Source organism: Schistocerca piceifrons, chromosome 9 (assembly GCF_021461385.2).
Source record: "Schistocerca piceifrons isolate TAMUIC-IGC-003096 chromosome 9, iqSchPice1.1, whole genome shotgun sequence".
NCBI lineage: Eukaryota > Metazoa > Arthropoda > Insecta > Orthoptera > Acrididae > Schistocerca > Schistocerca piceifrons.
In genome coordinates this window covers 97,498,675-97,523,975 of record NC_060146.1, presented here as the reverse complement: position 1 = coordinate 97,523,975, position 25,301 = coordinate 97,498,675, and the positions used below count along the sequence as shown (strand labels likewise).

The window sequence follows — 25,301 nt, the reverse complement described above, 5'->3', positions numbered from 1 at the left end:
ACGAATGGCAAAACGCCATTTTTTCGGATGAATCCAGGTTCTGTTCACAGCATCATGATGGTCGCATCCGTGTTTGGCGACATCGCGGTGAACGCACATTGGAAGCGTGTATTCGTCATCGCCATACTGGCGTATCACCCGGCGTGAGGGTATGGGGTGCCATGGGTTACACGTCTCGGTCACCTCTTGTTCATATTGACGGCACTTTGAACATAGGACGTTACATTTAAGATGTGTTACGACCCGTAGCTCTACTCTTCATTCGATTCCTTCGAAACCCCACATTTCAGCAGGATAACGCACGACTGCATGATGTAGATCCTATACGGACCTTTCTGGATACAGAAAATGTTCGACTGCTGCCCTGGCCAGCACATTCTCCAGATCTCTCATCAATTGAAAACGTCTGGTTAATGGTGGGCGAGCAACTGGCTCGTCACAATAAGCCAGTCACTACTCTCGATGAACTGTGGTATCGTGTTGACGCTGCGTGGGCAGCTGTACCTGTACACGCCATCCAAGCTCTGTTTGACTCAATGCTTATGCGTATCAAGGCCGTTATTACGGCCAGAGGTAGTTGTTCTGGGTACTGATTTCTCAAGGCCTATGCACCCAAATTGCGTGAAAATGTAGTCACATGCCAGTTCTAGTGTAATGTATTTGTCCAATGAATAACCGTTTATCGTCTGCATTTCTTCTTGGTGTAGCAATTTTAATTGCCAGTAGTGTAGATGCAGATAACACATAGGGGTCCTGTGCTGCGAAGCTCCGTGTGCAAAAACGTGGCTGAATGGTGAGCTTCCAAACACTTGTGCCTGCACCAGCCTTGTACTCTGTCATCATTTCTGTCCTGGGTGGTCAAGCCTTTGCCCTCTACGTTCTGTGACGAGGCGTGGAGGTCAGTCAGCTTGGCGCCTGCTTGTGGTTCCACAATGGTTTAACCATTTTCCATAGATGCAGTTACGAACAGCCTACCAAGTTTCGCTATTTCCGAGATACGCGTTCCCAGATGCTGGGCCATAGTAACATGCTATTTGTCAGAGTCGCTTACATCTGTGGATTACCTCAACTGCCGTTTGTATCGTCGATATGACAGTTCCCCATTAGTCTCTGTTGCACCAGTATACTTTGCTCAGCCTGTCATATGACTGCAGCGTGATCATTCGGCGTTCAGTCTCGCTGTGGGCAATGGTCATAATGTTTTGACTCATATGGAGGGCGGTCAGGAAAAGTCTGTAAAGCTTGTAAGGGTTCTGCAGGGTAGGTGCGATCCGAAATAACTGCCAAGAAAAAACTTGGATACGTCGCGTCGTATCCGAGTCAATTAGCATTGAGGTTAGCCAACCAGAACGCTGAGCGGAAGTTCACGCACCCCGTCAGATACGCTTAGTGTCAGTTATTCTCATATTGTTGGTGATAGCGCACGCGATAGCTCAGCATTTGGCTCTGGTTCGGCCCTTAATATCGTCATGTCCAAATTTTGTATCGCTCTCTTGTTTGGTTTTAGGAAACGAAACGAAGAACACATTTGACAACACCGTCTATGGCGGGTCGTTTGGCTTTGCGCAAGCAACGGGTTGCTAACTTAAATGCTAATTAATTCTGAAACGTCGCAATGTATCGAATTTTTTTCTTAACAATAATTTTTCAGCACACCTTACCATGCAACACCCTGAAAAGTTTCTCAGATTCTTTCTGACCATCTTGTATAGTCTGTAATTCATCGGTCCTCATAATGTTGTCACATTACAGCTCCTTAAGCAAACTCTCCATCTGTAGCACTGAATTCCTTAATGAAAATTACTACAGTCTTAAATTACTGAAGGTCTCCAAAGGCCAGCTCATCTGGAAATAAACACGGGAAAGCTGAAAATTAGGCAATAAACACCTAACGACTATCTGACTACGTGGCCATGAATTTTCTGCTACAAAATTTTCTTTCCCGTTGTGTCACCTCTTCTTCTTACAGGCCTCTTTTACTACAGTGATCAATTACATTGTTCCAGTTTTAGCTTTGTTGGGAGTTTTGCAGAACTCCACAGCTTCCCCAGATATTTTTGGATTTATTCAGGGCATCTGTTTAAAATGAACGTTTCAGCTCCATAAAACAATAGTATTTGATTATCATATTACAGCCTCTTAGCTTTGTCCATTTTCTGATGCATCTTTTATCGTAAATATCTTGCTGTTTCAGTTTTTGTGGTACTGAATTTCATAAACAATATTTTATATGCTAGTGTCTTAAATGATTTCGCCAAAAAATAGGGAAGCTCTCTCTTTTTTTGGATGCCAAACACTAACGTTTCCTTTTATGACGAGGTACGAATTCTTTCCCTTTCTTTTGTTTCTTTAAGAATATGTACTCGCTGTGATCTGTTGGAATGTTCCAAATCAGAATAATAGGTTATTATGCAAGAGCTAATCTGACTACCATGGTAATGGCTCTTCTTAACTTGAATCTTTGTTACATTTTAACCTTTGATTTGTTCAAGTTTTCGAAAAGTTTTGAGAGGGACAGACGGAAATTAATGGAGACACTCCACCATCTTGTCACATTACTGTATGCTGAAAATTTTCCCTGAACCTTACGTTAGATTTTGCACAATCTAGTGTTTGTCTAATAAGTGCACTGACTTTGAGGTCTAGGCCTAACTCCTTTAGATTTTTGAAGGGGCTGTTACGGTCCACTGAGTCATAAGCTTATTTAAAGTCTACGAAGGTGAAAACTTATCCCCTAGGATACATTTTTTATTTCTGAGTAATAGATTCGAAACGAACATATTCTGGCAAGTATGCCTTTGACCTCCAACTGCTTCATATTTACCGAAATTGTTTTAGCATTACAGTTGTCTATGGCCCACTAAGCAGAACTGTTTTCTAGTTTACTTTTATTAAATACTATACAGTGAAGCGATCATTGTAGTTAGCACTGAAACATTGTAAGATATTTTTGTGTCGTTTATTGAGTCACAAAATATGACTTCCTTGAACATTTAAATCACTTTTACAAGATACTGATTTTATGGAGTGTTATAAGAGCACTAGTGCTAGAAACATACAGTATTACTAAAATAGGTGTTGAATGGAATATTTCTACAATAAACTGTTTCGCCTAACACAGACTATTTCAGTGCTCTTGTCCCCCACAAAATCTACACTGTGTGATCAAAAGTATCCGGACACCTGACTAAAAATGACTTACAAGTTCGTGGCGGCCTCCATCGGTAATGCTGGAATTCAGTTTGGTGTTGGCCCACGCTTAACCTTGATGACAGCTTCCACTCTCGTAGGCATACGTTCAACCAGGTGCTCGAAGGTTTTTTGGGGAATGGCAGCCCATTCTTCACGGAGTACTGCACTGAGGAGAGGTATCGATGTCGGTCAGTGAGGCCTGACACGAAGTCGCCGTTCCGAAACGTTCCAAAGGTGTTCTATAGTATTCAGGTCAGGACTCTGTTCAGGCTAGTCCATTACGGGGATGTTATTGTCGTGTAACCACTCCGCCTCAGGCCGTGCGTTATAAACAGGTGCTCGATCGTGTTGAAGGATGCAATCGCCATCGCCGAATTGCTCTTGAACAGTGGGAAGCAAGAAGATGTTTAAAACATCAATGTAGGCCTGTGCTGTGATAGTGCCATGCAAAACAACAAGGGGTACAAGCCCCCTCCATGGAAAACACGACCACACCATAACATCACCGCCTCCGAATTTTACTGTTGGCACTACACACGCTGGCAGATGACGTTCACCGGGCATTCGCCATACCCACACCCTGCCATCGGATCGCCACATTGTGCATCGTGATTCGTCTCTCCACACAACGTTTTTCCACTTTTCATTAGTCCAATGTTTTACGCTCCATACACCAAGCGAGGCGTCGCTTGGCATTTACCGGTGTGATGTGTGGTATAAGAGCAGCCGCTCGACCATGAAATACAAGTTTTCTCACCTCCCGCCTGACTGACATAGTACTTGCAGTGGATCCAGATGCAGTTTGGAACTCCTGTGTGATGGTCTGTATAGATATCTGCCTATTACACATTACAACCCTCTTGAATTGTCGGCGGCCTCTGTCAGTCAACAGATGAGGTGGGCTATACGCGTTTGTTCTGTACGTGTCCCTTCACGTCTCCTGTGGTGTGCGTATTGTAAGGCCTTCACTACACACACCATCAGATTATTTGACTTGTCGCTCTAACGAAGTAGCTGAGTGTCAGCAGTATGTCTCGTGGTCTTATCGGTGCGTGTTTATCTTCTGCTGTTAGGTCAGACGATAGAAATGCCACTTGCACGCTTAGAGTAGCAGATTGACGGTGACCAACTTTAAACAGAACTTGATTAATTTTCACACACATTTATTAAAATAATAACAAGCATAAAAATTACTTAACTTGGTTCTGGATGCTATTTACAATTGACAATCTGAAGTTCCTTTGGTATTGGTATGTTAATTTTATTCTCACATATATCTCTGATACTTGACAAAAGTGTCTATACATTTATCTTCATGGCTATGTACAGGAATATGGTAATCTTATTAGGCGCAGACTGAAACTTGACTATAGACTGGTACAGACTAATGCAGACTGGTACAGACTGGGGCAGACAAATGCAGACTGACTAATCAGAGGTCTGTACACTCGTTATAATATCTCACGCATTCATGTATCACTGCGCGAGTGTGGTCTGCGAGGGGAAAAGGTTCTACGTTAGCAGCAATCTCATTGGCTGCGTTACATATTAGTACGCGAATTGGTGGAAGCAGAATTTGGTCTGTCTCTATGGCAGCGCCATCATGTAGTGCGGAGACGGACGAGCGTTGCGCCTGCGCTGTTGTGCTTAGCGGGGCGCACTCTAGTAGGAAAGTTGTGTACACACTGACTATGTGGAACTATGTACACAACATCTCCACTTCAGTATGACATCGCAGACAGTGGACCTAGGGATGTTAAGGAGTGTTGATATCTCGCTTACAGACGTTTGACACAAGTGAAAATCACCTGACCACGTTCAAAGTTCGTGAGTTCCGCGGAGCGCCCCATTCGGCTCTCTGACGATGTCTAATGCCTACTTAGGACTCAGATATGGAGTACCTGGCAGCAGGTGGCAGCCCAATGCACCTAACATGAAAAACCTATGTTTTTGTCCGTATACTTTTGACCACATAGTGTATTAGTTCACTGGGAGTAATGGTGGTTCTTAGTGCCAATAGATCTTATCAAGTTTAATTACTACGAATTGAAAATGGAATCATACAGAGATAGAACAAAAATGTGTTAATTGATTCTTCTGAAGAGAAACAAGGCATTTAAAGCTGTTTTATGTTGTGAATAAGTAGTGTAAATTTCAATATGCGAAAATTCTGAAATAATTAAGCAAGCTGTATTTAAAAAAAAAACGATTTTTGAATATACTTGTGTCTAACTGATCTATTTCAACTATCTTCAGGTGATTGTAGATGATGAGACTGAAGATAGCTCTGCGATTCTGGATGAGCTTACGAACGAGATGCAAAGTGAACGCCGAAGTCAACGCCGCCTCGTCGTTGTGTCGTGGAGGGGCAGGCACTGCTTCAGCGACACTTGCCGCACAGCTGACATCAGCGGCGACAGCTGGAACGACTTCCTGAACATTAGTGTCGCGTTAAACGGGGACCGCTACGGATGCCGCCTGCAGGACCTGGTGGCGGACGTCGACGCCCTCCAGTCACTGCTGGACGGTGAGCCGGCACTCTTGCTGGCTCTGGCGCAGCTGTCGCAGCCTCTGAGGATGGGCCAGGAGCTGGAAACACTGCCCGCGCACTACGTGCCCAGGAAGCTCGTGGACCAGCGGGTGTTGACGGGAGAGTTTTTGTCCACTCTGGTTAAGATGCGAGAGAAAGAGCACTTCAAAGGTACCGGCAGCAACACAATAATTGTGAAGGGGAAGCCCGGAGTGGGCAAGTCGAAGATGCTGTCACACGTGGCGGAAAAAATAAAAGAGAAGGTCCCTTCCTGCTGGCTATTGCGAGTTAATCTATTTAAGTTTTACACAGTTTTAGACCACAGTAAGAACGGTGTGAGTGCTGCAGAAGACATCTTGAGGTGGACAGTTTTTAACGAGGGCGTTCTAGGTGAACTGGAGTACACACTGCTTAGACACTGCCTGCTGCAGTCCACGCAAGTCGTTTGTCTCGTGGACGGCTTCGACGAGGTGTGCCCCGACTATGTCGACAAGTGTCTCGAGGTGCTGCCTCTGCTGTCTCCACGCAAGGGAAAGCTCCTGGTGACGACGAGGCCAGAACCGGTGAAGCTCTTAGAGGCTCAGATGAGAGTGTCGGCACACACGCTGGAGCCTTTCAGTGAATCGGAGCTAGAATATTTCTTCACGAGCCATTCCTCGAAGGGAAACATCCCAGCCATCAGTGGTCTCAACAAGAACTTGAGGAATCTTCTGAGGATCCCTCTGTTTGCTGAAATGTTTGTAAATCTGTCGCAGGAAATTGATGAGACGTATGACATTGTGACTCTGTACGAAGCTTTCTTCCAAAATAAATTCAGAAGGCTGTACGAGGAAAAATGGGGTGACAACTTTTCCGCTCCCGGGAAGAGGAGAGAGGTCGAGAAGGCGCAGCAGAAGCACGAAGAACAGCTGATGCTCCTCGCGGCGTCGGTTCTGTTGCACAGCGCAGACGTACCGGCAATGTCACCGTCCGATAGGGGAGACTTCGTGAAAGCCGGAATCGTGTACGAGTTCTCCTACAGGAAACCAGAGTTCCTGCACAGGACGTTCGCCGAACACTTCCTCGGCAAGTGGTGCTTCCTCGGATACGGAGATCGGAGCCGTGCAGTGGCGTACCGTAAGGCCTACCTCAACGGGAGACTGGATTTCTTTCGAGAGTCCTTCGACCGCAGGGCAGTGAGGGGCCGGCCACTGCTGGAGGCGGTGCTGGAGGCCCTGTCGGGTGGCGACGAGGGTGAGATGAGGGCACTGCTGGCCGGGGGTGCCGACTGGAGGCAGACAGACGCGTGTGGGCGCAACGCGCTGCACCTGGCGGTGGCCCGCGGGTCGCTCCCTCTGCTGCAGCGACTCTGCAGACGCGCGGGGGAGGGCACACTGTCTGCAGAGGACGGCCTGCTCGGGTGGACGCCGGTGAGGTACGCCTGGGAGCGCAAATGCTGGTCTGCTGTGGAAGTGCTGCTGATGGCGGGAAGTGAATTCAGCCACCTGGGGGTCGTGAAGGCAGGGCAGCACGACCCCGTACAACTGCAGGCCGCATTCGAGCAGGGCGGATGCCGGGCCCTGTACCAGCACATCCTGGAGGTGAAACGTCGCGTACAGAATGACACCTACATCTGTATGGTGCGAGAAGAATTAGAGGTAAATTAAGATGTACCGTGCATTACATGTAACTAATCCAGTGCTGCTGGCTGGTAACCTTATTTGGAATCTTGGCCTTTGCAGACGAATACTATTACCGACTCAGGTACGAATGACTCGCGCCCCACCCTTGCAGCTTTACTTCCGACAGTACTCTCCCCTACTTTCCAAACTCCACTCAAGTTTGGAAGCATACCAGGGATCGGTACTCTCGGAAGAAAGTATGTTCCCAAAAAATGGCTTACCCCATGTGATGTGTGTACTGAAAGACCTTAGGTCAGACGATAGAAATGCCACTTGCACGCTTAGAGTAGCAGATTGACGGTGACCAACTGTAAACAGAACTTGATTAATTTTCGCACATATTTATTAAAATAATAAAAAGCACAGAAATTACTTAACTTGATTCTGGATGCTGTTTACAATTGACAATCTGAAGTTCCTTTGGTCTTTGTACGTTAATCTTATTCTCACATATCTCTGATACTTGACAAAGTGTCTATACATTTGTCTTCATGGCTACGTACAGGAATATCATAATCTTATTAGGCGCAGACTGAAACTTGACTACAGACTAATGCAGACTGACTAATCGGAGGTCTATACACGCGTTATAATACCTCGAGCGTTCAGGTATCACTGCGCGAGTGTAATCCGCAAGGAGAAAAGGTTCTACGTTAGCAGCAATCTGATTGGCTGCGTTACATATTAATACGTGGATCGGCGGAAGCAGAATTTAGTCTGTCTCTAAGACAGCGCCATCTTGTGGTGCAGAGACGGATGAGTGCTGCGCCTGCGCCGTTGTGCTTAGCGGGGCGCGCTCTACTGGGAAAGTTGTGTACCTGCTGACTATGCGGAACTATGTACACAACACCCCAGCTGAGGAGATTGTTTCCAACGTGAATTTTCACTATGCAGCGAAGTGTGTTCTGCCTTCGTTTCTTCCAGGAGCACTAGTTCCTAAAGTTGTGCAGAATGTCTTCTCTGAAGCTGAGAACGTAGGAGAGACGAAGTGTAGTTGTGAGAGTGGTTTGGAAGTCGTGCCTCGGTAGCTCAGTACATAAGAGTATTTGTCTGCAAAAGGCAAAGCTTGCAGCCTTGAGGCCCGGTCTGGCTCGCAGTTTTCATTTGCCAAGAAAGGTGCATACTCCACAATGGAACGAAATTATGAGGGACAATTAAATGAAAAGCAGGCTCCCTCCACAATGGGACCGTGCAATGGTCACATTCAAAAGTAATCATCACATGTATTAAGACAATTACCCCATTTGGAGACAAGATGATGAATTTCAGTTTCATAGAATGTGATCAGTGAATGACAGATTTACAACACTTCCCACTCTTGTACTTCCTCGTCTGGCTGAAACAGACATCCACACGTCTTTCTTCAAGTCACCAAAGACTTGAAAATCGCACAGTGAAAAATCCAGGCTGTACGGAGGATGTTGGAGTGTTTCCTAATCAGATCATTGAAATGTAGTCTTTGTCCGATTGGCAGTATGGGGATGGGCGCTATCGTGCAACAGGATGAATCCCTCTGACAGCATTCCTGAACGTTTTGACTTTATGGCGCACTGGTTCTCTGCAAGTGTCTTCAGAGCATTGGAGATCAATTGTGATACCACACGCGAGGAACCTGATGCGTAGAGGGGCCCTGCGGTTGAAAGAGCAGGTCATCATGACCATAGCGGAACTTCTGCAAACAGCTTTGGATTTGTTTGGTGCGGTAGATGTGGAATGTTTCCACTATCGTCATTGCTGTTTGCATTTGGCTTGTTGGAATGCTCAAAATGGTTCAAATGGCTCTGAGCACTATGGGACTTGACATCTGAGGTCATCAGTCCCCTAAAACTTAGAACTACTTAAACCTAACTAACCTAAGGACATCACACACATCCATGCCCGAGGCAGGATTCGAACCTGCGCGGTTCCAGACTGAAGCGCCTAGAACCGCTCGGCCACAACGGTCGGCTGTTGGAATGCTGTTGCATAAAATCGTCCCGTTGCACTGTAATGCCTACCCTCGACGCTGCCAATCGGACGAAGGCTACGCTCCAGCGATTTGGTTGGGATCCCTCTGCACAGCCTGGATATTTCACCATGCGATTTTCACAACTTTGGTGACCTGAAGAAAGACGTGCATGTACGTCGGTTTCAATTGTGTAAGGGTTCTGGAAGTGTACGAGTGGGTGTGGTTGTGGAAACGCGAGTAGCCAAACGCATTCTACGAAACAGGAATTGATCGTTTTGTTTCCCAGTGGGATAAATGTCTTGACGCATGTGGTGATTACTTTTGAATGGAACCATACCATGTCCCATTGCGGCAGGTGTCCGGTTTTCATTGACTACTCCTCATAATAAACATAACTAATATTCTCTCAACACTTGCATGTGTGAATGTTACTAGACCTTTACAATTAGCAATGATGCAAGTAATTTTCTGCGCCAATAATAGTGCAGTTTATATCTACGCTGTTTATTACAAAGTGCGATCCCGCAGTAAGAACTGTCACAATGTGAATAAAGTCATCCCATCGAAAACAGACATTATCTTTAGCAGTAGGCGAAGGCCTTGTTAGGTTACACTAAACCTGACTTTAAGGTAGAACCCAGTTTCACACCCGTCTCCACTGCTATCACGAAAAAACAAGCATGAAGCACCGTGGTCTGACATGAATTAACATAATGAGTCTGAACATAACAGTGACCACCTCAAATAACGTAACATGTGGCGCGTTATTCTGCTAGACAGGGGGGTGAGTCCGACCTGAATCGAATGCGCGTCGCAGTAGCGGACGTGACAAGGTACAGCGGCCACGCTGCGTGTGACTTTTACGCAACTGTCACGGTCGTTTGCGCAAATGCTGCGCTGCTCCCCGAACTGCACCTCCAAGTATACGATATGCACACAGTTAACGTACGAGAACACACACAAGAGACTTAACAGGCTTCACACACAGATGGTGTACCCGACTTCCTCCACTTAGGCTATCTTCACGACTGTAGCGTTAGGAAGAGCATATGCCTGGACTCGAAGTTAAGTAATAAAATAAAATTTTCCAGACCCGAAAAAGCGGCCTTCATAGTACAGAAGGAAATTCTTCCAATATATTAAGATTTAGCAAGGGATGAATTAATGGAGAGATGTTTAGGTGGCCACACTTAAACTGCGAATGAAAGTTTTAATTCCACCTCATAAACACTTGAACTCCGGACTGAAAGTCGTTGAATTGGCATCGTATTTAGCAGCGGGCTTATTCAGTGAAGGAAATTCATCCCTTCTGATGGTGATGAACGAGGCAGGAATTGTAGTAGGCACACGAAGCTTCAGTTATGCCGAACAAATGGGTAACCAGCGCGTGAGCCGACAGAAGCGACGTAGTTAGCTGGAATCGAAGGAAGGTCGGAACGCTCGAAAGCATTGCTGCAAGTGCAAAACGAAGCCTATGACGAAGACGAAGGATTGGTATATGATGCTGGACTCGCAGATTAATCGATAAACATTTTACGCTATTGTTAACTTCTTTGAATTTCTAGTTTCCGCGAATTTATTTTTCAAACGCGCTTATCTCGAAATGACTTTTTCACATTTGAGTGCAGTCTAACTCAAAAAGTATAGAACGTATCATCATGAAAAAAGATACTATGATTCTTTACATAATTACGAATTATATGAACTAAATCTGAGATGATATCATGATTTTAAGGGTACTTTTATTTGTATAATTAGAAAAAATATAGTGAAATCGAAGTAAATTGTTCCAACGCCTGCAAAATGCTTAATTTGCATTATTTTCACCTGCATTGAGGTTCATATTCTTAGAAAATAAGTAATTAATGTAAACTCAAAACCTTTTTGATTTCAGATGAAAATCGGAATGACTATACTGCACGCAATTGAAGAACTATACTCAAAGCCTTCAGCGGACATCACAACGTAACTTTGTTATTTTTGGCTGAAATTATTGAAAAAATTCGCAATAACCTGTTCGAAATATGAATGAAATGATGTCAAAATTTGATTAAATTCTAATTAATTCTTACCACCCAAAAAAATCCCAAAAAATCTGTGACGAACAACCGGCCTAATGTGCTCATAACATCTAAACGAATGCGAATTTCGCTTTGAAATTTTGACAGGTGTTCTTGGATAGTTAACCTACCGATTTTTGCAATTTAAAAAAATCGCATATTTTTAACCTACTAATGTGGTTTTCCCCCTTAACAGAGCTGAAATAACGTCAACACAGGTGACATGACGACTGCCCAGGATTGGAACATTGCAGTGACTCAACCACGCAGGCCGTCGTTGCCTACGTGTTTGCGACTCACGCTCGCGATTTCAATATCCGCAGCGGAAAATCTCCATCTACATCATACTCCGCGAGCCACTTAATGGTGTGTGGCAGAGGGTGCTTTCGGTACCACTATCTGATCCCTCCAACACTGTACCACTCGCTAATAGTGCGGGGGAAGGAAGAATGATTGTCGGTAAGCCTCTGTATTAGCTCTAATTCCTCGAATTATCTCCTCGTGGTCAATACGCGAGATGTATGTAAGGGGAAGTAATATGTTGTCCGACTCCTCCTGCAAAGTTCTGTCCCGAAATTTCAATAGTAAATCTCTCCGTGATGCACAACGCCTCTCTTGTAACGGCTGCCAGTGGAGTTTGCTTAGCATCTCCGTAACGCTCTCTCGCCAGCTAAACGATCCCGTGACGAAACGCGCCGTTCTTCGCTGGATCTTCTGTATCTCATCTATCAGTCCTCCATGATAGGGGTCCCAGACAGATGAACGATACTCAAGACTCGGGCGAAAAAGCGCCTTATAAGCCACTTCTTTCGCGGATGAGTTACATTTCCTTAAGATTCTTCCTATGAATTTGAGTCTGGTGTCTGCTTTTCCCACTATTTGTTTTATATGGTCGTTCCACTTAACGTCGCTCTGGATAGTTACTCCTATATATTTTACGGCAAACGCTGACCCCCGCTGTTCATCATCAATAATGTAGCTGTACAATCGTGGATTTCTTTTCCTATGTATGCGGAATATGTTACATTTATTTACGTTCAGGGTCAACTGCCAAAGCCTGCACCATTCATCAATTCTTTGCAGGTCATTCTGCAAATTCCTAGTATCTTCTGGCGTTGCTACTTTGGTATAGACAACTGCATCATCCACGAATAGCCTTAAAGAGCAGCCGACGCTTTCTACTAGATCATTTATATAGATTGTAAACAGCAACGGTCCTATGACACCTCCCTGTGGTACTCCGGATATTACCTTTAAATCTGTACATTTAGTTCCGTTAAGAGCGACGTGTTGAGTTATATCTGCAAGAAAGTCTTGAATCCAATCGCTGGTCTGCTCCGATACTCCGTAAGCTCGTATTTTTTTCATTAAACGGCAATGCGGTACGGTGTCAAATGCCTTACTGAAATAAAGGAACACGGCCTCAACCTAAGCGTCGTTGTCCACTGCGCTGTGGATCTCATGGAGGAACAGAGCGAGCTTAGTTTCGCAGGGTCTCTGTTTGCGGAATCCATTTTCATTTTTATAGAGGAGATGTTCATTTTGCAAAAACATCATAATTCTTGAGCATAAATTTTCTTCCCTAATTTTACAACAGATTGACGTCAGCGATATAGGTCTATAGTCATGTGGATCTGTCTTACGGCCTTTCTTAAAAACGGGAATGACCTGCGTTTTTTTCCAGTCGTTACGAACCTTTCATGGCTCAAGTGATCTACGATAAATTACTGGTAGAAGGTGAGCAAGTTCTTTCGCACGAACCGATGCGGCTGTGTTGTAGCCGGGGGTGCAGCAGGCAATCTCGTAAAGGTTTCATCCTGTTTAATGAATTCTCCCAGTCTGTTGTGCATAAAGAACGAATGAAATGATCGTAAGGCATTGTTGGCCGGGAGGCCCCAACCGGGGAAGTTCAGCCGCGAAGTGCAAATCTCATTTTAGGCGACGCCACAGTGGGCAACTTGTCTGCCGGTGATGAGGATGAAACGATGGTGAGGACAACACACCACCCAGTCCACGAGTGGAGAAAAATCTACAACCATGCTCGGGAATCGAACGCGGGCCCGCTGCATGGGAGGCAGACACGTTACCACCCAGCTAAACAGGCGGACCTCCGTACGTAATTATTTCCACAAGTCACATCTAATCCGGGTGCGCTGTCCAATGTCAACATGTCCAAAAACAGTGACCTGGGACAACCGCAGGAAAGGGACAATCATGTTACTAGACTTTTAAATTAATTACTTGTGATCTACTGCCATGATTTTTTGGCAGCTTATATCGTTTACACCCCGCATATTGGATGTGTCTCCCTTGGTTCATCAGGCGCTATTTCTCTCTTGTTGCAACAGGTATTTGAAGTTTAGTTTTTGCAAGGTATAGCCGGAGTGAGCCCAGACAAATGCTGCTTATCAAGTGTCTCACGCGATGGCCAGCGTCGACGGGGGGCGTAGGTTTGTTTCCTGTTACAAACGGAATGATTTTAAAATGGAATTTTACGTGCTCTATAGAGTAGTCTAGTGCTTTATTCGTGCATATTACGATGGTTACTCCAAAATAAATGCACACTATTTTTTTTTAAATCCATCTTTTACTCTACATGTTTGAAAGTTTTACAGTGTGTAGATACATACTTTACTAACAATATTTTCATTTCTCCACATAATTTCCGTCCCTCTCAACGACCTTACGCCATCTTGGAACCAGTGTCTGTATACCCGCATGGTAAAATTCTGGACCAACATGTTGGAGCCACTGTTTGGCAGTGTGCGAAAGGGAGTCATCACCTTCAAATCTTGTTCCACGAAGAGAGTCTTTCAGTTTCCCAAAGAGATGATAGTCACATGGAGCCAGGTCAGGACTGTAAGGCGGCTGTTTCAGTGTTGTCCATCCGAGTTTTGTGATCGCTTCCATAGTTTTTTGACTGACATGTGGCCGTGCATTGTCGTGCAACAGCAAAACATCCTGCTTTTGCCGATGTGGTCGAACACGACACAGTCGAGCTTGAGGTTTCTTCAGTGTCGTCACGTATGCATCAGAATTTTTGGTGGTTCCACTTGGCACGATATCCACAAGCAAGAGTCCTTCGGAATCGAGAAACACTGTAGCCGTAACTTTTCCAGCAGAAGGTGTGGTTTTGAATTTTTTTTTTCTTGGGCGAATTTGCATGATGCCACTCCATTGATTGCCTCATCATCTCTGGTGAAAAATAATGGAGCCATGTTTCATCACCTGTCACAATTCTTCCAAGAAATTCATGTCCACCATTCTCGTACTGTTCCAAAAGTTCGCTGCGTACCGTTTTTCTTGTTTCTTTGCGAGCCACTATCAAGATCCTGGGAACCCACCTGGCACAAATCTTTTTTAACGCCAACACTTTCAGTATTCTACAAATATTTCCTTCCCCTATCCCAATGTAGCGTGACAATTCGTTGACTGTGATGCATCTGTCAGCAGTCACCAATTCGTTAACTCTCTGCACATTGTCTGGAGTGTGTGCAGTACGAGGCCTGCCACTGCGAGGACAATCCTCAATATTGCCGTGCCCGCTTTCATCACGTAAGCTGCTTGCCCGCCGACCAACTGTACTGCGATCGACAGAAGCATCTCCGTACACCTTTTTCGATCTCTTGTGGATGTTTCCCACTGTCTCGTTTTGACTGCACAGGAATTCTATGACAGCACGTTGCTTCTGACGAACATCAAGTGTAGCAGCCATCTTGAAGGCATGCCGTGACGGCGCCACTCACGGGAGCAGGTTGAACTAAGTTTGAAAACAAGCGGGAAGGATGTATCTACACACTGTGAAACTTTCAGATGTGCAGAATGAAAACTATATTTTTACAAAAATAGTGTATATTTCTTTTGGAGTGACTCTCGTAACAGCAACAGTTATAAACACGAAGATTAACCAGTACTCCAGCTGCTACTAAGAAGTGCTGCTGCACGTGGGAGCAGACGCAGTGGGCCAGAGCGGTGCTGGGGTACTGGCTATTCTTCGTGTTTTACGGCCCCCGTTAATACACATCGATAAAAGGAATATCGCACTAGACTAATTTGCGACCGCTCTGCCGATTGGGCACATAAAATTTTATTTGCAATGGAAAATAAACTTACGCTTTCCATTGACGTTTGGCGTTGCTTAAAAAAGTGATGAGCAGCATTTGTCTGTGCTGACTCCAGCTAAACATTGGAAAAAAAGAAATTGCAAAAACCTAGCGGAATGCCAGAGAAAACGCGACTGACGACTCCTAACAACGGCATGTGCACATGTCATTAACTATCAGATACGGTATGCCATTCCTGTGTAGCTCATAGTCTAACTCCCTTTTTAATTTACATAATAATGTGGCAATTTACTTCAGTTCTTACCTTGACTAGTGAAATATAGTATGGGCCTTTCTCACGTCCGTCGGCCATCGTAATTTAATATATTATTATTATTATTTTTATTTTTATTTTGATTGTTGCCGACTTACGTGGTGGGCCTTAATAAAAATGATATTTCATTCAATTTTGATTTACGATTAAATGCTTTTGCGAAGTTCTCCTTTTTAACAATATTAATCTTCAGTATAAATTATTTGCTACGTTAATGAACGTTAGACTCACTGAATCTTAAAACAGGAGCATGTAAGTGGAACAATGGAATAAAGTTTTCATATTAATTTCCTCGGCTAGTCAGTTCACTTTAAATCAAAAAACGTTTAGTTATTAATTACAACTGCGGCCCACACACGCGCGAGAGTATTTTTTCTTACCTCCGTTAACCATTGCATTGGAGTCCTGGCTCTGGCTCTCGGCTGTGGTACTGAAAATAAGAACGTTAAAGCTACGTATTTCTGCAACTTCGTGCGGCTGTGGAGAAAAATGAATATTATGTTAATGGCGGGCGAGTTTTTCGCTTCCGCTAATTTTTTATTATTTAATATCGCCACGTAATGGCGTCGTTGGCTGCATCGGCCGCTGCGATTGTTGAACTGTAAATTACTTGAATGCAGGTTAATTCAAGGAAGGCGGACATGAAATCGGGATGACCTCTTACAAATTAAAAGTGAACAATAATATTAAATCAATATATTATCTGCTTAATTCATACAAATATGCTTACATTTGCCAGCACTCGCAAGATGTCCGTCTACACGCAACCGAGACAAGAGAAGAAGTGAAACGACTAAAAAATTAACAAAAGAGCGTATCTAGTTGTCTCTTTAGATCATTTTGTTATATTTCTTTGCACTCGAAACTTACACAGAGAAATTATTATTTTACGGGTACATTATAAAAAATCTGTATCATTCAAGTTTTAAATGTCTCTTCTTTATAAATACCATTTTTTAAGTTCAAAAATGGTTCAAACGGCTCTGAGCACTATGGGACTTAACTTCTAAGGTCATCAGTCCCCTAGAACTTAGAACTACTTAAACCTAACTAACCTAAGGACATCACACACATCCATGCCCGAGGCAGGATTCGAACCTGCGACCGTAGCGGTCACGCGGTTCCAGACTGTAGCGCCTTTAACCGCTTGGCCACACCGGCCGGCCATTTTTTAAGTCTTTTCGTAATATAGCACTGGGGACAATATACCTTGCAGTTTTAGGTTTTTGTATGCAGTTTCATTTCAGTATTGTTGGTGACATTCGAGGCATATTCGGAATATAATGGCCGTTCGATGAGAGAAAATTGTACGTTCATCAGAAAAAACATTTAACGACGTTTTTCATTTTCTACAAACGTATTTCGCTTTTCCACGTGACCGCCTTTTATTTACAATAAGAGAAGAACCCCGTGACGAACGGCTGCAGTCGAATAAAAGTACCTCTAAAATTCTAAGACGAATCGGTTCTGCGACCTATCAATGTCATTTAACTTTCAAACTCTGTGTATATGTGCAATCGATGCGTGGAGGTTGCTGTTGTTGTGGTCTTCAGTCCAGAGACTGGTTTGATGCAGCTCTCCATGCTACTCTATCCTGTGCAAGGTTCTTCATCTCCAAGTACCTACTGCAACCTACATCCTTCTGAATCAGTTTAATGTATTGATCTTTTGGTCTCCCTCTACGATTTTTACCATCCACGCTGCCCTCCAGTACTAAATTGGTGATCCCTTGATGCCTCAGTATATGCCCTACCAACCGATCCCTTCTTCTAGTCAAGTTGTGCCACAAATTTCTCTTAATGGTCGTAAAGACTACAGAAGCACATGTAGCTGGCCTGCCTGGCTAGCCACGCAGTCTAACACGCTGCTTCCCGAGCGGGAAGGCGTGCCGGTCCCTGGCACAAATCCGACCGGCGGATTAGTGTCGAGGTCCGGTGTGCCGGCCAGTCTGCGCATGGTTTTTCGGCAGTTTTCCATCTGCCTCTGCGAATGCGGGCTGGTTCCCCTTATTCCGCCTCAGTTACACTACGTCGGTGATTGCTGCACAAACACTGTCTCCACGTACGCGTACACCATGATTACTGTACCACGCAAACATCTGGGCTGCACTCGTCTGGTATGAAACGTTTCCATGAGGGATCCACTGGGGGTCGAACCGCACAATAAACCTGGGTTCGGTGTGGGGCGGCGGTGGGGTATGTGGACTGCTGTGGCCTGTTGTGGGGTTGTAGCCCACTGAGAGCTACGGCGAGACGAAGCCTCTCCGTCGTTTGTAGGTCCCTGGTTCAATACACAATACACACTACAGTGTAATGGATAACTATTATATCCATCAGATTCACAAGAGTCATAAATGAGTTATTACTTGGCAAAAAGCCCAGCATTTGCTCGAAACATTGTATGTTACCACTTGCTTATAGACTCATGTTTCCCAAAACAGAAGGTGATGTGTTTCTGTAGGTGCTTCCTTTATTCACTATCGAAGTGCAAATGTGGAATTTGAGTGAGGTGATTAAAATACAGAGCTATGGAACAGTACACACACTTTGACAGGATTAACATGTGAATATGTTGCATCATTTTGAATGTATCTGCGCTGCTGTAGTTAATGTAAAAAATCGCACTGGTCACTTTACTATCCAGAACTCTACGATGTTTACCGTACAAACGCGGCCGACACTAATAGTTCAAGAGTGCTTTGTGACAAGATTGGGACGAAAGAGTATTTTCAGTGTGGCACAAAATGTAGCCATATCGAAAAACTCAATAACTTCTTAGTGATTATTGTTTTGTTTTATCACAAGTAAGACCATTAAAAATAGAATCCCTACTGACATAGTCTCACGTTTCAGTTTGCTGTAAACCTGATGTACGAAGATATACCAAGACAGTGTCTCAGTCTCATCGCCGAAAAGGCCTGGGAGCAAGGACACGTATGGGTAAGTATGATGACTTTTTTATAACAACTGATGCTTTATCTATGAGGGAGGTGTCACATTAAGGTCTGTGAAATTTTTCTGACTGAAAATATTTGGAGGTGTTCTGATTGCGTTATTGCACTATGATATTGTAATTCGATTGTTCAGTGGTTCACGCCTATTGCAAACTTAAGTATTTGGTTTGAGTAGAACTATAAGATTTCCTTTCGAAAATACGCTGAAGAAACTGGTGCACCTGCGTAATATCATGTACAGCCCCAGCGAGCGCACAGAAGTCCCATAACACGACGTGCCATGGACTTGACTGATGTCTGAAATAGTCCTGGAGGGAATTGACACCATGAATCCTGCAGGGCTGTTCGTAAAGCCGTAAGAGAACAAGGGGTGGACATTTCTTCTGAGCAACACGTTGCAAGGCACCCCAGAAATGGTCAATAATGTTCATGTCTGGGGAGTCTGGTGGGCAGCGGAAGTGTTCAAACTCAGAAGAGTGTTTCTAAAGCCATTCTGTAGCAATTCTGGAGGTGTGGGGTGTCGCATTGTCCTGCTGGAATTGCCCAAGTCCGTCGGAACGCACAATGGACGAGTGGATGCTGATGATGAAACAGGGTGCTTACGTACATGTCATATGTCAGAGGCGTATCTAGACGTATCAGGGGTCCCATATCAATACAACTGCACACACCTCACACCAATACAGAGCCTCCACCAGCTTGTACAGTCTCCTGCTGACATCCAGGGTCCATGGATACATGAGGTTGTCTCCATATCCGTGCACGTCCATCCGCTTGATACAATTTGAAACGAGACTTGTCCGACCAGGCAACATGTTTCCAGTCATCAACAGTCCAATGTTGGTGTCGAGGGGCCCAGGCAAGGCGTAAAGCTTTGTGTCGTGCAGTCATGAAGAGTACGCGAGTGGGCCTTCGGCTCCGAAAGTCCATATCGATGATGTTTCGTTGAGTGGTTCGCACACTGACACTCGTTGATGGCCCAGGGTTTGAAATCTACAGCAATTTGCGGAAGGGCTGCACTTCTGTCACATTGAACGATTCTCCTCTGTCGTCGTTGGTCCCGTTCTTGCAGGATCTTTTTCCGACCGAGCCATGTCGGAGATTTGGTGTTTTCCCGGATTCCTTATTTAAAGGCCCATTCGTGAAATGGTCGTACGGGAAAATCCCCACTTCATCGCCACCTCGGAGATGTTGTGTCTCATCCCTCGTGCGCTGACTATAACACCACGTTCAACTCACTTAAATCTTGATATCTTGCCATTTTAGCGGCAGTAACCGATCTAACAACTGCGCCAGACACTTGTTGTCTTATATAGGGGTTGCCGGCTGCCTGTTTACAAATCTCCGTATTTGATTACGCATGCCTACACCAGTTTCTTTGGCGCTTCACTGTAAATCTTTCGGCAACAAGGAGGAGAAGTCAAAAAGTAAAGGGACTTTTGCAGTTTGCCACCGAAGGGTTTGGTAACACTGCTAGTATCCAGGGCTGAAATATGTCGTCTGGAACAGTTCTACACAACGTGTCAGTCTTATTCTCGCGCTAGTTGTGTATTTTAGCAGACCGTGGAACATGACAGCTCCATTGTCGATCTGCACCAAGGAGGAAATAAGGGCAGTCTTTCGGTCTTTGTTCGCAGATGTTAAGCCTGTGAAAATTATTCGTCGAATGCAAGTGCAGTGCGGTGACAGCTATTTATAGCGTAGCAAGATCTACGAATGAACAGAGCGCTTGAAACAAGGAATGGCGAGGAAAGATCGGGCACGTCATCGACGTCAACAACTGTGGACAATTTGGAAGTCGTTGAGGGAGTGGTGATGGAAAACACAGTGGACGAAATCGCCAGTACTTTACATATCAGCCATGGTTCAGCACATTCCATCTTATATGACAAGCTAAACTTTCGGAAAGTATGTGCAAGATGGGTACCGACGAACTTCCAGCGTAGCGTAAGACGCAAGGGATGGCCATCCCTCGTAAAAATTTGACTCGTTATCATCGCGAGGGAGATTGATTTTTACAGCAAATCGTTACGGTAGACGAAACGTGGATGCCGCATAACGAACTGGGAAGTAAGGGCGCGAGCATGGTTTCGAAACCCCCATCATCACCAGAGGTTAAGAAATTTAAACGTCAGCTATCAGCTGGTAAGATTATGCTAACAATGTTGTGGGACATGGAAGGTGTTGCAGCCTTTCAATTCTCCCCAAGGCGCGAAACTGTGAACAGTGAGAGCTACTTTGATGTGTTGCGAACTAAACTGAAACTTACAATCAGATCCAAACGTCGCGGAAAACTGCGAAAAGTTGTTACCCTGCAGCAAGAAAACGCTCGGCCACATTCTTCAAAACGGACGGCTGGAGCAGTAAAGAAGTTGGGATTCGAATTGCTGGAATACCCGCCATACAGTCGAGGCCTGGCTCCAACCGGTTTCCATGTTTGGACCAGGGAAGGAAGCGCTCAGGGGAAGAAGATTCGCAAACCGATGTAGAAGTCATTGATGCGGTGCAAAATTGTTTACTGGCGCAACCGGAAAGCTTTTTTCCGACGGAATCAAAAAACTTGTGAAACGTTAGACAAAGTGTGTTGAAGTCCAGGGAGGTTGTGTAGAAAAATGTGTGTTTCAATTTTCTGTCATCAATATAAATAATTTTTCTCATCAGTCCCCTAGAACTTGAGAACTACTTAAACCTAACTAACCCAAGGACATCACACACATCCATGCCCTAGGCCGGATTCGAGCCTGCGACCGTAGCAGTCGCGCAGTTCGGGACTTCGCGCCTAGAGCCACTCGGCTAGCTCGGCCGGCTTCTTTTTCTCAAAAATCTCTTTACTTTCTGACTTCCTCTTGTATTTATGTTTTTTTTAAGGAATTTGACACTTAAAATGTTCAAGTGTTTCCGAAGATCCAAATTTCAGTTTCTTAGCTTCACCTTCAACAATATCAGCAACAAAACAAATTATTCTGTGCTCACTTATACTACCAATGATAGTAAGAATTATAAACGTTCAAACAGAAACAGTTGAAGAAATTAATGAAATTTAATATCTGAGATGGAGGAGTCGTAAATGAAGCCCACAACGTAAAATTAGGATTGAAAACGTACATGAAATATTTTATGCCCTGTGTGGTATCCTAAAGAGCAAATGTATATATAGAAAAACAAAAACTGGGATCTATAAATCAAATGGTTCAAATGGCTCTGAGCACTATGGGACTCAACTGCTGAGGTCATTAGTCCCCTAGAACTTAGAACTAGTTAAACCTAACTAACCTAAGGACATCACAAACATCCATGCCCGAGGCAGGATTCGAACCTGCGACCGTAGCGGTCTTGCGGTTCCAGACTGCAGCGCCTTTAACCGCACGGCCACTTCGGCCGGCAATCTATAAATCACTTATACTCAGCATATGAATGTGAAAATTGGGACTGAAGAATATTCATCAGGAATATAGTAGGCAAAATTTTTGGGGCAGTGAAGGGCCATGTCAGCTGAGGAGGGCGCATTCGAAAAAAATGTGTAAGTATCTGATGAAATGTCCGCCCCGGTAGCTGAGTGGACAGTCTGCTTTAGGCAGTGGCGCGGCACGGACCTGCTGTCCCGGCCGCGGGCGCGCGTGAACGAGGAAGTGTTTACACCACCGGTACTCGCGCGTGTTGTTGTCTGACTCGATCGCCATGGCACACAATTTTCGAAAGACTACGCTCCAATTTACGTTCGACAACGAATTTGCCAGACCCAAAGCTTTCGAAATAGAGCGTTTTTTGAGGGAAGAAGTTCGTTTACCTGCTGCAGACATCATTGGAATACACCTGTCCATTGTAAGCAGTACAATGTACGTAAAGATGACCGATGAAGCTGCGTGTGAAAGAACTCTCTCCGCTGCTCAAAGAGGCTTTAAATTTCGACACTCTGATGGCCATATCAGCGATGTAACAGTAGCTCCTTCAGGATTGGGTGTGAGGGTCATTCGGATCTTTGAGTTGCCGTTTGAGGTGCCAGAATCGATGGTTACTGAATCGCTGCGACCATATGGAACGGTACTTAGTCATACGCTTGAACGCTGGGCTAGTTTTAATACCTATCCTGTGCTAAACGGCGTGCGACAGGTGCGGATCGTCCTTACTAAACATATCCCGTCTTATTTATACATTGGCGGATGTCGAGCTATTGTGATCTACGATGGCCAGCCACGCACCTGTTCTGGCTGTGGTGGAGAAGGACATATACGCTCGGAGTGCATACAACGCCGCGTCGTGCAACTGCCACGTGGAGAAGCGTCACAGCGAGAAGTTCCCACGCAACTGCCGATGACGTACGTGTCGGTGGCCCGCCGGGATGTGTTGCCAAGTTCGGAGCGTGACAAGGACGTGTTTATGCAAGAGCAGACCGAGTTACGGGAGCATGGAGGTGACTCGGAGAATGTCCCTGCACCCATGTCACGACAGTTGAGGGAGGAACTTTCCGAAAACTCACATGTAGCAAGAGACGTGGAAGTGGATGTCCAGACGGTGGCGCCGGCAACGGACCAGCGAACGACCGACGAACACAGTGAGGCAGCAGAGGGCAGGGCACGCAAACAGCGATCGCCGAAGCGTCGCAAAAAGCGTCGCCATAGTTCGGGTGACACGTCCCCCCCTAGCCTAGGGGACACGGAAGGTATCCTAGCCGAAGAACTGTCTGACACAGAACACGTGTCTTCAGAGGACGCTGACAGGATTCCGTCCGATGGTGACCGGATGTCCTGCCTTTTAGATGGTCCCTCTTCATTGACACCGACTGACCCAGCGCTGCCGACGAAGGAGTCAGGGACACCAATGTCCCGGCAGCCACGTCGAACTACATCAGAGGACGTTTCTCGGATGGATGACCACTGCGACTGGGCGGAACCAGTCGAAGACCTACAGGAATTGCCACCCCCAAATGATGACCACTCACCTACAGGATGCACACCACGGAACGACAACGAAGGAGGGCAGCCCGTTGGCGGGCACTCCTCTGAGCACGAATAGTGGACTAAAGCCCTTGGAGTTCTCAATGACATGACACGAGCATGACAACGGCAACGAACCAAGCATATAAGGTGGGCACAGTGAACATTAACACCGCACGTTCGCTTGCAAAGATGCAACTTCTCCGGGACATGATTTACGCCACAGACGTTGATATTTTGCTGATGCAGGAAACCTTCAATGCTGCTTTTCCCGACGTGCATGGATACAACACTTATCTAGCGCCGACTCCAGATGGAGGACGTGGCACAGCGATACTAGTCCGGGAAGGGATTCCGATGTGTGACCTCGATTACCTTCCTTCGGCTCGGGGTTTGGCTATGACCGTGAACGGCGTTCGTATCGTCAACATCTATGCACCCTCCGAATCTGACAATCGACAGGCGCGTGCACGTTTCTACTCGGAGGAGATTGCCCCCCTATTCCATGGGAGGTATGACCACATCTTGGTAGGGGGGGATTTTAACTGTGTACTCACACCGAAGGATCAAACTCCTAATTTCAGCTCCTGCCACGCATTGAACACGATCTGCCGGGACATGGCCCTTACGGACACGTGGGAAAAGATCCATGGGCAGCGAGAGGGCTACACATATTTTACTAGCCACTCGGCGAGCAGGCTGGATCGGATTTACGTTTCTGACGGACTAAGAGATCACGTGTTGGCTGCTGAACGTTGGCCCACAGCTTTTACGGATCACCTTGCGTATTTATGCACGTTAACCCTCCCACGGCAGCGGGTCTGGCGGAGTCGTAGTTCCTGGAAACTTAATTCCTCCTTATTGGTGGATCTCGAATGTCGCCAGCGGATCGAAGAAACATGGCAGACTTGCACTCGCCGTCTGCCGCTGCACCGTACGGTTCTTTCGTGGTGGCTGCAGTGCGCAAAACCGGCGATACGAAGAGCTCTCATAACGTAAGGTAAGGAAAAAGCAAAATGGCTCCGAGATACACTTGACTATTACTACATGGTGCTCCGCGACCTGTCCTCCAGGGCCCCATCGCCCGAACGTCAAGCGGAAGTCCATCGCATTCAGGCCTGCATTTTATCAATCACGAGGCGTCGACTGGAGGGACTTTCGATCCGTGCTCGGTGCTTGGACAACGTCGATGGAGAACGTATTGGCATGCATCATGTGTCCAAGGGACATGCGCGTAATCGCCGATCCCTAATCACAGTCCTCCATGATGACGATGGTCGGCCCTTGACGTCACAACAGGCCATTGCTGCTGAGTTTCTGGAGCATTACCGCCTCCTTTTCACTGGGACGCCGACGGACAATCGGACAGAAGAAGAAATTTTGCGACAGATGCAAACGGAGGTGGATGGTCCGGATGCAGAGGTGCTATTGGCACCCCTAACGGAAGATGACATCCGGGGCGCACTCGCGAAGGGTGCGGTGCATAAATCCCCTGGGCCAGATGGGTTGACACTCGAATTTTACCGCGCATTTGCGGATTTAATGATGTCTCAGTTGGTATTGATGTATAACGAGTTATTGAGCCCTTACACGGATGTTCCGTCGCAGTTCATGGCGGGACTGCTTATACCAATACCGAAATCGAC

The 25,301-nt window shown here is 45.7% G+C and overlaps 1 protein-coding gene across 1 annotated transcript in view; it reads left to right on the top strand.

Annotated features, from left to right (window-relative positions):
• Positions 1–25,301, top strand: part of LOC124716728 — an 84,834-nt gene that overhangs the window by 44,338 nt on the left and 15,195 nt on the right. Inside the window, exons 4-5 of the mRNA XM_047243271.1 lie at positions 5,449–7,359; positions 18,621–18,707. Coding sequence (XP_047099227.1) covers positions 5,449–7,359; positions 18,621–18,707 — 1,998 coding nt within the window. The remainder of the gene's footprint in view (positions 1–5,448; positions 7,360–18,620; positions 18,708–25,301) is intronic.